The 13,620-nt window shown below is 36.9% G+C and overlaps 1 protein-coding gene across 1 annotated transcript in view; it reads right to left on the reverse strand.

The window, feature by feature from the left end:
* The window catches only part of ITFG1 (integrin alpha FG-GAP repeat containing 1), a 91,484-nt gene that overhangs the window by 72,604 nt on the left and 5,260 nt on the right, over window positions 1-13,620 (reverse strand). The window contains exon 6 of the mRNA XM_089540728.1: window positions 7,951-8,045. Within this exon, the coding sequence (XP_089396854.1) occupies window positions 7,951-8,045 (95 nt within the window). The remainder of the gene's footprint in view (window positions 1-7,950; window positions 8,046-13,620) is intronic.

Here is a 13,620-nt window from a genome sequence, read left to right on the forward strand (position 1 = left end):
ATTGTGTCGTGTCTTTTAGATTGTAAGCCTGAGGGCAGGGAACCATCTATTATCCCCTCTGTTGTAAACCGCTTGGATTCCCAGTGATTGGGCGGTATATAAATAAAACTTATTATTATTATTATTATTATTATTATTATATCTTGACTGACTTACTCATTGAAATATAGATAGAATTCAAAGATATAGCCATGTTAGTCTGTAGAATCAGTATGCAGAGATCGTGTAGCATACTGTATTTGAGACTAACGGAAAGAAAGAAGATGGCAGCATGAGCTTTCACAGACTTCAGTCTACTTCGTCAGATGCATTTATTCCACATAATGCAGCACCAAAGGAGTGCTGCGTTATGTGCCATGGCTTTTTGCAGCTCCTTTGTGCTCCCTAGAAAGGCCAGATCGGGGCAGTGGCATGTGGTTGCCACAGCCCCAAACCGGCACAATTGAATGCGGCTGCAGGCCACCCCTTAGGGGTGATCTGCACAGTCCCTATGTCTGTATTTTAATCCTGAAGTTTTCATTTAAACTTACAGGTATTAAATTAGATCTCTATAGTTAAATTATGTTTCCAATTATGCTGATCAGCTGGGATTTATCCTCTGGGATTTTCACACTTAAAGCATAGCATTGAGTACTGAAAACTTCATTTATTCTGGGTGTAGAATCTGTAGTTTTGCCATGAGCTATGAAAGAAACCTCGCTTCATATCAGCAGGCTTTAGAAACTCATTATTTTTAAGTCTGACACTTCATAAGCTAAACATTATTGTAAGTAAGCCAGTTTATTTCTCATTTACATTCAGCATGTGATTCCGATAAAAAAAGAAAACTGAAGAAAACGTCTGAACACAAGCAAAACATTAATGCTTTGCATATAATCTAACTGTATTACTCATGGATCCACAAAATATAGTTGTAACCTATTAATGCTGCTTAACAAAGTATACACACACACACACACACACACACAGAATTTTTCTGCCCCTCAAAGCCAAGGCAGTCTGAGCATTTCCATCCCCTGGCTACACCTGTGGTTTGTCCAAATACCCTCTACACAAACCTCAATGTAGTATCTGTTCGCGAGCAGCAACCTTCAAGGCTAAGATGTTTTATGTAGCACAAGGCTGCTTGATAAGATGCAAGTAAAAACCTCTGGGCAGTTAGTAGATGTGGTGGTAAGAGCACTCATTTTGCATGGTGAGCTATACCTGTGCCTTCTTACTTGGGAATAAGCCCTATTCGAGGCAGTAAGATGCCCTTCAGAGTAAATGTGCATGGAAACCATTTGCTAAAAGAGAGCAGTTGAAAGTGACTGCAATATGTACTAGAAACAGTGCCCCATCTCTAAACATAGTTTTGCTATTGAAAAGATCACTAGCACCTTTAGCCGCTAACTGCTTAAAAAGTAGTACATACATTTTTTAAAAGTCATAGCAATGAAAATTAAGAACAAGTGAATCTGATTAAAGAGTCCCAAAATAAAGAAAATAAAATATTACAGTAGTATAGAGACTAAAGTAATGACTGGTATTAAACACAATTAAAAGCTTAAATTGCCACTTTGGGAAAACAGGGCCAACTTAGCCTCCAGTTCAGAAGATAGTAATGATGGCATCAGCCAAATCTCCTTGGTGCAGGAATTCTATGCCAGGGTGCAGATGAATGCAGAGCATAATTTATGAAAGAATAATGCAAATGTATTCCAAGTTCAAATGTTGTCGAACCCTACACTATCTTTAATTTGCATTTAGCAGCTTCTTTTGCAAAGTTATTAGTATGCATGCTGAATTTCAGGGTTTTTTTTAACACCATCTTGTAATTAAAAGGATATTAGGAGCTGGCTTATAAACTACTAGTCAACTACCATATTTTTGGCTAGACAGAAAAGAACTGAAGTAGTTAACAAAGCAGTGCCATTGCTCATGTATTGTGGGTTGCTACCTGCATTACAATTAGCCCTGCTAAAGAACTGCTGCCATTTCTTTTCTGAAATGCCTCAGCCTGTCTCCTATTACACAACACACCCAACCTCTCTTGAACAAACAGCCAGCATCACATCAATTTATCCCTTTGCACAATGCTTGATTTGAGACAGAGGTTTAAAAAGAAAAGCTCACATTGAAATTTACATTAAATTTTATTTATTTAAATTTTATTAAATTTATACACTAAAATCTTTGCAGACAACTGCTTAATTCTTTTCTCAACACCCATTGCTTCTATTTATTCCAATAGGAGATACTGTATGTGATATTTGTATACTTATTTTCCTTCATTACATCCGATTCAACTCAACTCTGTGAATTTTAGATGTATACATTGTACCTCCAGAAGCCACGCTCTGTATATAAAGAAACTGGGAACCAAAAAACCCAAGTGGGTCATATCCAAACACATTAAAATGTTTGTTGTAAAATGCTGTCTTGCTCTTTGCCACCCAGTTCTTTGCTGTTTCACACCTGCAATGTCTGTTGAACTTTTATTCCAGACCACTGATGGTAGCATAACTTATCCATATTCACAAGGTCAATACATAGCTTGAAGGATTCTAAACACAGGTCTTCACAGAGTTTGCACAATTGAGTGAAGGGCTGGGGACAAGAATGCTTTAATGTCAGAACATCTCATGTGCCTCCCACACTTTTCCAAGAACCTCATGAAAAAAAAAGTATACTGCAAATACCAAAACAAATGAAACAAAACTGACACAAAAAGAACAGTCACACAAGGCCACACTGCAGTTTTTAAAATACCCAGGTCATAATCTAAATTGCCAGTAGAAATTATTTTCTGATAACCAGTAAGATTCCTGACTTCTGAACTATGGATCTCACCAGGCCATATCATGTACTACTTGAGAAGCTCTTCCGTTGCAAAATATCATGGAAGACAAATATTTGATAATGAGAAATCCAAATAAATGCTCTTTGGATGGACTTATGTAGATAATTAAACACACAATATAGCACAAAAAGAAGGGGGGCATATTCCAGTTCCCATGCCACCATCTTGTCAAGTAGAAAGGGAGAATTTGTGGACAGTACTATTTGAATTCTTGGGACTGTAGCAGAAGATTTGGTAGTGGAAAAACCCCCAATATGGTGTAGTGGTTAAGAAAGTTAGACTTGGACTACAAAGGCCTAGGGTGAAAACCTTTCTTGAAGATCAGCAGGTGGCTTTGGACCAATCACCTCTCAATCTAATCTAACTGAAAGGGTTGTTGGAAGGATAAGGGTGGGGGACACACTATACAATGTGAACCAAGGTCCTCTGAGGACAAGTGAGGATGTACATGTAAAAAATTAAAGAAATTTGTTTTTGAGAGAGAATTGTAGGCATTTGAAATTAGTATTATATTTATCCTTTAAGGTAAGGACAAATGTAATTGTAACAAAAGTGGACTTTGATTGTGGCTAACAGAAAATAAAGCCTGCCTAGTAAGCCACTCATTATGTGAACTTGCAGGCCTACTATTTCAACTTCTTAGTGCCATCAAAGCAAGCTTCATTTATCAACCGCTTCATACCGCCTAAGCAGTGTCTAAGCGGTTTACAACTGTAAGCTAATTTGCCCCCAACAATCTGGGTACTCATTTTAGCGACCTCAGAAGGATGCAAGCCTGAGTCGAGCTTGAGCCCTTTTTCTGGTCTTGAACTCGCAACCTTGTGGTTTTGAGTGAATGGCTGCAGTATAGGCATTTAACCACTGCGCCACCAGGACTCCTGTATCCAGAGCTGCTCTGTATTCATGACACTAAGGATATAGGAAAACATATAGACTACTATGGTCTAGAGACATTTATGAGGGACCTACAGAGAAATTAATCACAAATTTCATAGTAAATAGATATGTAACAGGTGAAGAAGGAATGTATTAAAGCTGATAAGGTAAACATCCACAGACACTCATCTGATCCTTTGTGCATGAAATTTACAAGCTCTCTTACATCAGAAGTATTTTTATATTAATATCTTAGTATTTTCATAATAACTATAATAATTTCTTTTATCATTTATGGTCATTTTAATTGAATAGAAAGTGGTATTCTCTGCCCATTCTGCATATTCAGTGCTAAATGAACAGATTTCTTGGGGATTCCCAATAATTTTTTCCTACTTCTGCAAATAGCGGGGGTACCCACTAGCATGTTGGTGCGTCCCTTTTCTGTTGATGCCATTTTGATTACTCTACATAAGGAGTCACACATTCAGACAATGAGTTTGCAAGTATTATATCGGATTTTACTTTTAGCTTGTTGTTTAACTAGAAATTATTTCAGTGTCACAAAAAGATGTAGCAAGGACTAGAGAGAAGTGAATGAAAAGCAGATTGTAGGTACAAGTTGGTATTGGATGGTAGGTTTTGATCCTGCAACAGAGGAAATTTTCAGACCAAAAAGGAGATGACTGGATGGGTAAACGTGATTCTAGGAAACACATGTAGTCTTCCAAAAGAGCATTAAACACAAATAGCTTATTCTATACAAAATCAAGTGTGTTCACATCACTGCTATCTGTGTGGAGTCCATTATTTTAAACTGCAACCACTTTACACCCAAGAATATATGGCAGCTACTATATATTATGCCATGGTTGTTTTCCCATTCTGTATTTATCTCATTCTCAGACACTATATATAACACTCTCTGAATTTGTGTACCAGCACATAGAAATACATTACTCAGGTCAAGGCTATTAATTCTGCTGATAAAGAGGCTTCCTAGGAAAGGAGTAATTCTTGAAATAATAAATCTGTTTTTGCAACAAGATTAGAACTCCCTGTGGATTCAAAGAACAGCAGGGGAAATGTTGACTCCTCGAGATACTCTTCTTTTTGCTGATGTATATATTTTAAAACTGAACACTCTGTTTAGTTAGAAGTGGCATTAGGGCTGAAGTCTATTTCTAGAAATATAGAGTCCTGTAATTAAGAACAATGGCTTTTCTACAGAAAACCTCTAGGTATCAGATGGAAAAAAATCCAGCTTGCCAAGTCTATTTAGGTTTTTTTTTTTACTAGAACCCAAACATTTGCCCACCAGAGCCTCATGCAAAATACATACACGTAGAAGTAAAGAACAGAGAGCTTCTGAGAAAACATTGAGTTTAGGAACTTGCTTTCCAAACCAAAGCCAGATTGAGCTCATTGCACTTTTATGCAGAAATCCCTGCCTAGACACCCCAGGCTTCAATATTTAAGCAGTCAAATTTAGCTGGAGAAAGCCATTTTGTTTTTCTGTTAAAGTATTATGAATTGGAACCTCTTAACAAATTTACACAGAGATCAAGCAGTAGATTATGATCTCCCTTTCCTCCATCACCACCCAATCTAGAACATGTTTAAAAAACACCATCTATGTACCTGGTGTTTTCGAAAGAAGGGGAAACAAATCTGTACGCTCTACAAGTCAGCTGTACTGGATAATAATAGAGGGAGGGACAGAAATGTCAACAGGGTTTAAGTAGGGGAAGAACATGAGACTACACCACTGGTTCCACTGGCTGCCAGTCTATTTTGAGGCACAATTCAAAAGGTTGAAGATGACCTATAAAGCCCTATATGGCTTGGGTCCAGACTATCTGGAGCACCATATTTCCTTTCATAAGAGTTGCAAGATCTTTGGGATAGGCTTTTCTTTTTGCCTCATCACTTTCTCAGGCTCATTTTGTGGTCTTCTCAATGGCTGCTCCTAGACTTTGGAACTCTTTCTATGGAGAGGCTAGGATGGCATCCTCCTTGCTTTCCTTCAGCTGACAAGTCAAAACATTCTTATGCCATCAGGCTTTTAGCAACTGAATGGGATTGTTTTTAATGGCTTACTGTGCTGTTTCATGCTGTGCATGTAATGTTTCAAATAAATTTTAATGGTATTAACTTTATAAATCTTTATAAATGTTATGAGTATTTTATTTAAAAAATTGCCCTTTGAGTAGCTTTTATATTTATATATTTTATAGATGTATTTGTTTTTAACAGGTTGTAAGCCACCTTGACTTCCATTACTGGGAAAAGGTAAGATATAAATTAACAAAATGAAATAATAAATAACAGCTTCAGCTACACACATCTTGATCTTCATTCTGGTGTCATGGTGCTGGACTATTTGTGGATCTATACAATGAAAATCCAAGACACAAATGGAAAAAAAAAGAACTACGTAATAAAAGAGAGAAGCACCAGAATCCAGAAAGCCTTTTTTGATATGTCCAAGTGTTTCACTGTGCCCAGAAGGATTATTTTTAATTTGAAAAACAAATGACTTTGCCCCACAAAGATGCTCTATATAAGCTGGTTTTGAAACATACAACTCACAAACTCCTTTGGCTTCACAAAACTAGTCATACAGTTCTTTGAATCTTGGATAAGTAAGAAGGCCAGCTTCTTTTGGGAAGGGAGTTAATACAATGTCAGTTTGTAAACAGATACGGTTAAAACCAAAATTGGCATAGGGATGTTCAGGCATGAGATGGCTCCCCCCGCACTTTTCAGACTACACTTTAAATCTGTTAAGCTGTTTATAATGACATAACTGTCAAAAATAGTTCAGCTGGCTCAACTACTTTTATTTTTACATCTGTTGCAAAAATAAATCATGCATTCTTGTGAATATGCAGGGCTCAAGCAGTGAGAGCAGAACTTGGGGCGTACTCAATCCAGTGCCAGGCTTTGTTAAAAGCCGTTAAGTACTGGCTAAAGATTCTTAAAACGGACTCAAGGAGACTCCCTAAACTCTGATTAGAAGAACAGCTAGCTATAGGCCGTTCAAACTTTTGGATTTGTCAGCTATCCCTACAATTGTACCAGTTAGGTTTCTCTCCCTCTTTTCTGGCACATAGGGGCCAGGTGAAGCTCTTTGAGAGTGTGCATTCCATCGCACACTAAGGTAGGGGATCATCACTTTGCCCCACCTCCCCAACCCCTGGTCATTTTAATGTTTTCTTTTTCTGCCTATGCCAGGGATGGGCAACTGTGTGGGAGCCAGGGGCCAACCACCAATCCCTCCTCAAGGGCAAAAGCCTAGAGCACATCAAGATACCTCATTTTCTCTCTATTTTTCCTTCAAAGTGAATACCAGACGTGATATTGCATCACTTTCCATCACCATTTTGAAGGAGAAATGGAGGGAAGCAAAGAGTGGGTGGGGTTCTGAGGGACTAGAGAAGGGTTGCCGTCTGGTGTTTTGCAGGTTTGCACACATTTAGGAAGGCTATGTGCGCTGAAGACCAGGGTTTGGTTCCCAGGTCAGCCATGAAACCCACTGGTTGAGTTTGGACAAGTCACATGTTCTCAGCCTCAGGGGAAGGCAATGGCAGACCTCCTCTGAACAAATCTTGCCAAGAAACTCCAAGATAGGTTTGCCTTAAGGTTGCCATAAACTGGAAACAATTTGAAGACACACAACAACAAATTGCCTTCAAGTCACCTGTTGACTTATGGCAATACCATGAATTTAATAGGGCTTTCTTAGGTAAGGAATACTCAGAGGTGGCTTTGCCCGTTCCTTCCACTGAAATATAGCCTCCAACATCTGGTATTCATTGGAAGTCTCCCATCCAAGTACTAAATAGAGCTGATCCTGCATAACTTCTACGATGAGAGAGGATCTGGCCTCTTTAGGGTATTTAGGCCCTCGCAGGTGATTTTACTGTCCCCTTCCCTTTTTTTAAATGGAGGGCTCCTCTTAGATCAGGTGTAGCTGTTCTTTCCTCACTCCTGGTCTAAGAGAAGTCCTACTAATATGACTACTTCTAAATAAAGAAGACTTGGATATTCCTAATCTTCCTACGCATAAGACATTTCCCCTCAGAAATGCCTACAGTACTGGACTCTACCCAGCCCAAGAAAACTGTAATGACATTACAGTTAAAATGGCAGCCAAACATAATTTTTCATACTCAGTACTACTGACTGGCTAAATTAAGTTTAAAAGATAGTCAAAATTTGTAACTCACCTGCAGTGAAATCATTAGTCAGATCTATAAATGCATGAGAGTGGGGTATATACATTTTATTATGTGTATCCAGTGCCGGGTGCCATGATAAATTCCTAAAAATAAAAGTTAGAAGTTAATTTTGAAAATAAAGCATTCCACCATTTACACACCATGCTTTGACTTTCTTGTGCGTTTGAGTAAGAGCGAGTGAGTGTTTCTGTCTTTTTTATTTCCACATATCTTCTCGTTTAGATGATTACTGCATGTATTCAACTATGTAGGTTTCAGCTTACAAAGCCTTACACTATAATATGCCTGTTAGCCTTTATGGTGCCAGAAGGCATATATAGTTTTTAGATGCTAATTTCAACTAAAGAACAAATTAAGAAATAAGTGAAAATACAATAGACAGGTTAACATATCATGATTCAGAATGGCGGGCATGAGTCAGAATCGTGGTCCATGAGCTGGAATGAACCTTCCCTGTTGCCCATTTATACATGGCCAAGAAGAAGATTCTGTAAGTGTTTTAATGCCTTCATTAGGTGTGAAATGGCAACCTGTGGTTATTATTAACTGGCATTAAGAAACTCAATTTTATAACACATAATTTGACTTTTCCTTGCTATTAGTTTGCTCTCATGCTAAATCATGGTTTTGAGCAGTCTTTCCCAGCCTTTTGTTTTTCACATGTCTTGGTCCACAACTTGCCTAATTCCTGATCAATGGCCATGCTGGCTGTGGCTACCAAAAACTGCAGTCCACAACATTTGGAAGACACCAGGATTTAGAAGTATGGATTAGAATGGCATGAAAATACACTTGATACATTATTCGAGTTTGACTAAAGCATATGTTACTTGCATCCCTCAGAATTATACTTTCTAGATAAAAAAAAAACCTTATCAATTTTTCAGTTGTTATTTGTCCTTGCAGCTGTTGATTTTAATGAGGCCAATCTTCTTTTAAGGCACTGGCATATGATAGTTGAAAGTGTAACACTTTAATCAGGACTATGCACACACAACCAGATACAGCTCCCTTCCCCTCATGGCCCAATGCTTTTCCAATTAGACCAACTAAAATTGTCTAGATAGTGTCTAGATTGCTACAGTGTAGAGCTGATTAATATTTCATGGACCAGCTTTTGTATTATTATTATTAACCTTTATTTATAAAGCGCTGTAAATTTACATAGCGCTGTACATACAATCTTTTTAATTAGATTGTAATTGTAACTTGATATTCCCCCACTCCCAAATGATCATCAGCATCACTTCTGTGGTCCTTTATGAATGACAGTGCTTGGATCTTTTGGTTTTATTTACTTTTTTTTACTCTTTATTTTTAAATAGAAATACGATACACAAAAAACATAATACGGACTTACAAATATCACCCACTCTATAAATTAAAGACAACCCCCCCCCCCTTAACAATAAATTTCTAATCTAAATCATCACACTTAATAGAAAGCTTCCTCTTCCCAACTGTCAGGTATACTGTAACCCTGATTTCCTTCTTTGATCTTTATATCTATTATACTCTATACCTTTTTAACACATTCCATTCTGTGTTTAATACCTATTTTCCAATAAACATGTTCTACAATATGCCTATTTTTATCTATGTTTATATTCTTGAATTTACTTAATTTCTTAGTATTGCAAAATCTCCCCATCTTTGTTTCCATAGCTTTATTACATCGCACCATTCCTCTTCTAAATTTGGCAAGTTGCCATCTTTAAGTAATATCATTAATTTGTCCAAACCCAACAAGTCATATAGTTTGCATAAACAGTGGAAATATCTTGATTTTTCCATTTCCTGGCATATACAATACATGCAGTAGTTATCATATACCAGTGATGGTGAACCTTTTAGAAGCCGAGTGCCCAAACTGCAACCCAGAACCCAGTTATTTATTGCAAAGTGCCGTGTCCCTCTGGCTTTCCAGTAACAAACTCTGGCAAACTCTGTGCTGGGGCAATGGCACATGTGCCCACAGAGAGGGCTCTGAGTGCCACCTCTGGCACGCGTGCCATAGGTTCGCCATCACTGTCATATACTATAACAAAAGTTTCTTTGTTTTTTTAATCTACTTTACCATCTAACTGATATAACATACCGAGTAGGTACATTTCTGGATACATTGCAAACTTAATTTTACAAATTTCAGAAATATTATGTATTAAACGCCAATATTTCTTAGCTTTAGAGCATTTCCACAACATGCCAGGTGTTTCATTACATATCCAACCATTTAAGTCTTGGTTCTTGTACATTTTAGCTAATCTCACTGGGGGAAGGTGCCAACGGAATAACATTTTATAATCATTTTCTTTTAATTCATAACACAAAGTAAACTAAATTGTTTTCCCATGATTTCTCCGAGTGGTTTAATTTTATGTTATGTCCCAAATTCTGGGCCCATAGACTCATTCCTTCTTTTATTGTCTCCTGTTCCATATTCCATCCTAATAACACTTTATTTTTTGTATATCTTCATCCATCACTACTCTTTCTAGTTCTCTTTTTTATGTTCTAAACCAAATAGTTTATTATCCATCAAAAATCTTTCTTTTAACTGTTTATATAAGAACCACTGACTTTCATTCATTTTCTCTCTTATCTTAAATACCAAATATTCTTTGTCTTGTTTAATAAATTCTTTATACAGGTACCATTTTTTCCTTTATGGAATTCCACCTACTAAAAAAAGCTTTCATGAGGTGATAGCCAGAACGGTATTTTGGATCCCCATTTTCTTTTATACTTAAGCCAAATTCTCAATAATGCTTTCCTTATATAAAAGTCATTAAATTCTCTATCAATTCTTTGTTTATCATACCACAGATAGGCATGTATTCCAAACTTCAAATCAGCACATCCCAAAATTAAGATATTATCTTTTTTCAATCTTATCCATTCTGTAATCCAACTCATTCCACAAGCCTCACAGTATAATTGTAGGTCAGGAAGACCAAGCCTTCCTCTCTCTCTAGTGTCCTGTAGGACTTTTCATTTTATACTAGGTTCCCCCCCCCCCCTTGCTAGCTGAATTTTGAAATTCTTGTATAAAGGTATAGAGTATAATAGATCTACAGATCAAAAGTTCTGCAAATATTTATCATTCATTACAATAGGTAAATTTTAAAAAAGAAATATCATCTTCAGTAAAATGATCATTTTTATAACCAACAATCTCCCTAAAAGCAACAAGTTCATAAACTTCCATTTTTCTAGACTAATCTGGATGTCCTTCCATATCTTCACATAATTATTACCGGTTTTATTTACTTTTAAACTTATGTTTCTGTATTCTGCATATGAAGAGGGAATCTCAAAAAAGGAAAAACAGAAAACTGCAGTAAGAAAGCCACATCTGTCTGGGAACTCAGCCAGAGAACTATACCCAGTAATCTATCTCTTTGAGAACAACTAAATATGCAGACAACTAGAGAAAATGTACTACATCTAGGAAGAACTCACAATTTAAGATCATACAGAAGAGCTATAATTGTATAACATGACACTTGGAAATAGGAATGGAAAAGAAAGCTTATGTGAAATCTCTTTAATTCAGTTGCCAAGCAGAAAAGAGAGAATCGTCTCTTCCAAACAGTTCCCTAAACACATTTAATTGGTATTGCTGTTGCTCTTGCTGAATCTCTGACCAGCGCATCCAATGATTAAGTATTCTTTAAGAAGATTTGGCTTAAGATACTTATTCCCTCAAAGTCTTATTTATAACTTAAATAGATTCTCCTTTCTCGCCTAAGAATTTAACCTTCAGCTCTTCAGAGTCAGTCTCCTGTGCATACTGTATTACTTTTAAGCAACAGCCCATTCATTGTAAGAAACCAAAAATTAATGGCTTGATTTCAGGGTGTGTGTGTTTTTAAAGCACAACAGTAAACCCCAGCAGACTGTCCTCTCATGATAAGAGCTCAATACCTTCTCTGCAAAAAAGGGAAGGCTGGTTTTTCTGTGTCCACTTTGCTTGGGTAAGAGCTATACATTTTAAAGTGTGAGCCATTTCTTTTGGTCACTGGGAGGAGGAAAAGCTAGAAGCCTCATTCCATATAACTGCTGGTAGAGATGCGCGCCTAACAGCACACACCTTTTTCTTTTCTTCCGGCCTCTTAGGATTATTTAAATAGTATACCTCCAAAGTGACCAGAAGCAGCTTTATTTTGGCCTGTCTGTTCAGACCCATAAATTACTAGGTAATTTACTAAATGATTGAGCCTTTTACCTTTTTATTTAAGGATGCTACTCATAGATGTGAAGGATACAAACAGGTTACTTAACTAAAACATTTAAATGTCTGGGGGACACAAGTTAAAACAAGCCATGCACCGTTTCTATGGAAACACTGAAATAATCTGATTGACTTCTCCATGTCTAATGTGCTTCTTTTGACACAATAGCAAAAAAGCCCCAGGGAAGAGCAAAACACTTCACAACAAACCATTTTCTTTCTAATAGATGAATACTGCCATTCATTTACTGAAATATCTGGTAAAGGTAGCAAACATCTGGATTTATCCTTGGATCAATGCCATTCCATGTGTCCATGTTTAGGTATGGTTCCAATGCTAGTACAGTTGCAACATTTAATCAATTAGATTAAGTAGTTAAAACAACTAGTAGATTTGTTGTGGCAACCATGACACAGTATTACATCTGTACCTTCCCCCATCATAATTTAAACACCTCCTTCTTATTGCACTTTGAAACTGATTTGAATATCCTAGTTGAGAAGAAACCTAGTATTAATCACAGTTAGCATTCAGCACTGACATAATGCTAAAGGGAGGGATACTGGGGAAAATTATGCCTTAGTTTGGGGTTCTTTCTGAAAGCATGCATGCTGTCTGTATTTCGCTATGGACGGAAACTAGGTACAAACGGAACATACCTAGTTTCTTCCCAGGCTATGTTTTGCTCCTGGGCTAATGCCATGATCTACCACAGTAGACATCCAGTTTGTTATGATCATAGGTGATTTTGCAACCAGATTAATACAAGTTCTTCTTTGTAAAAAAACCCTTTCCAATATGAAGCAAAATTCAACACAGAGTTTAAAAGGCAGAACTTCAGCCACAAGACAAGAATAAGGAAATGGAAAATGTCCTCAAATAAGTACAATTACTTATTTTGCTAGATTTAATAGTAAAGGCTTGTGGAGGTTTCCAGTTATGAAAATTCTGAATTTATGCCTCTTGGAGAGCATTTATATAGGATTTGTTATCGCAATAGAGTATCTTCTCTAAGACTTCTAAAGTCGAGTAACCTTTGCTTCTTGACAATTCTTGAAATTATCTTTAACAGAATTTCTTTTACTCACATAAGGTAAGGTTTATATATATGCAACCCAGAATTTTTTTAACTCTAGTTGTTAGAACCTTGGCTTTCTTCCATATCTGGCAGTTGCCTACATTATTGTTTGTTGTTATATAGTGATTTTGCTGAGGGAAATTTTGCTAATTCTGCTTTCTTATCTTTTTCAGCTGTCAAACATGTTTTGATCTTTAAAAAAAAAAGAATATGGGATGTATGTAACTTGCAAAACAGAGAGGATAGGGGCCATACTCTGCTCTCAGCCTCTTTCAATACACTGTTGTCATCACAAAGAGCAAGACATTAGCATGTCCAAACTTAAGGAATCATAGGATCCTAGAG

Source organism: Sceloporus occidentalis, unplaced genomic scaffold, assembly GCF_023333645.1.
Source record: "Sceloporus occidentalis isolate IW3139 unplaced genomic scaffold, rSceOcc1.0.p SCAF_10, whole genome shotgun sequence".
NCBI lineage: Eukaryota > Metazoa > Chordata > Lepidosauria > Squamata > Phrynosomatidae > Sceloporus > Sceloporus occidentalis.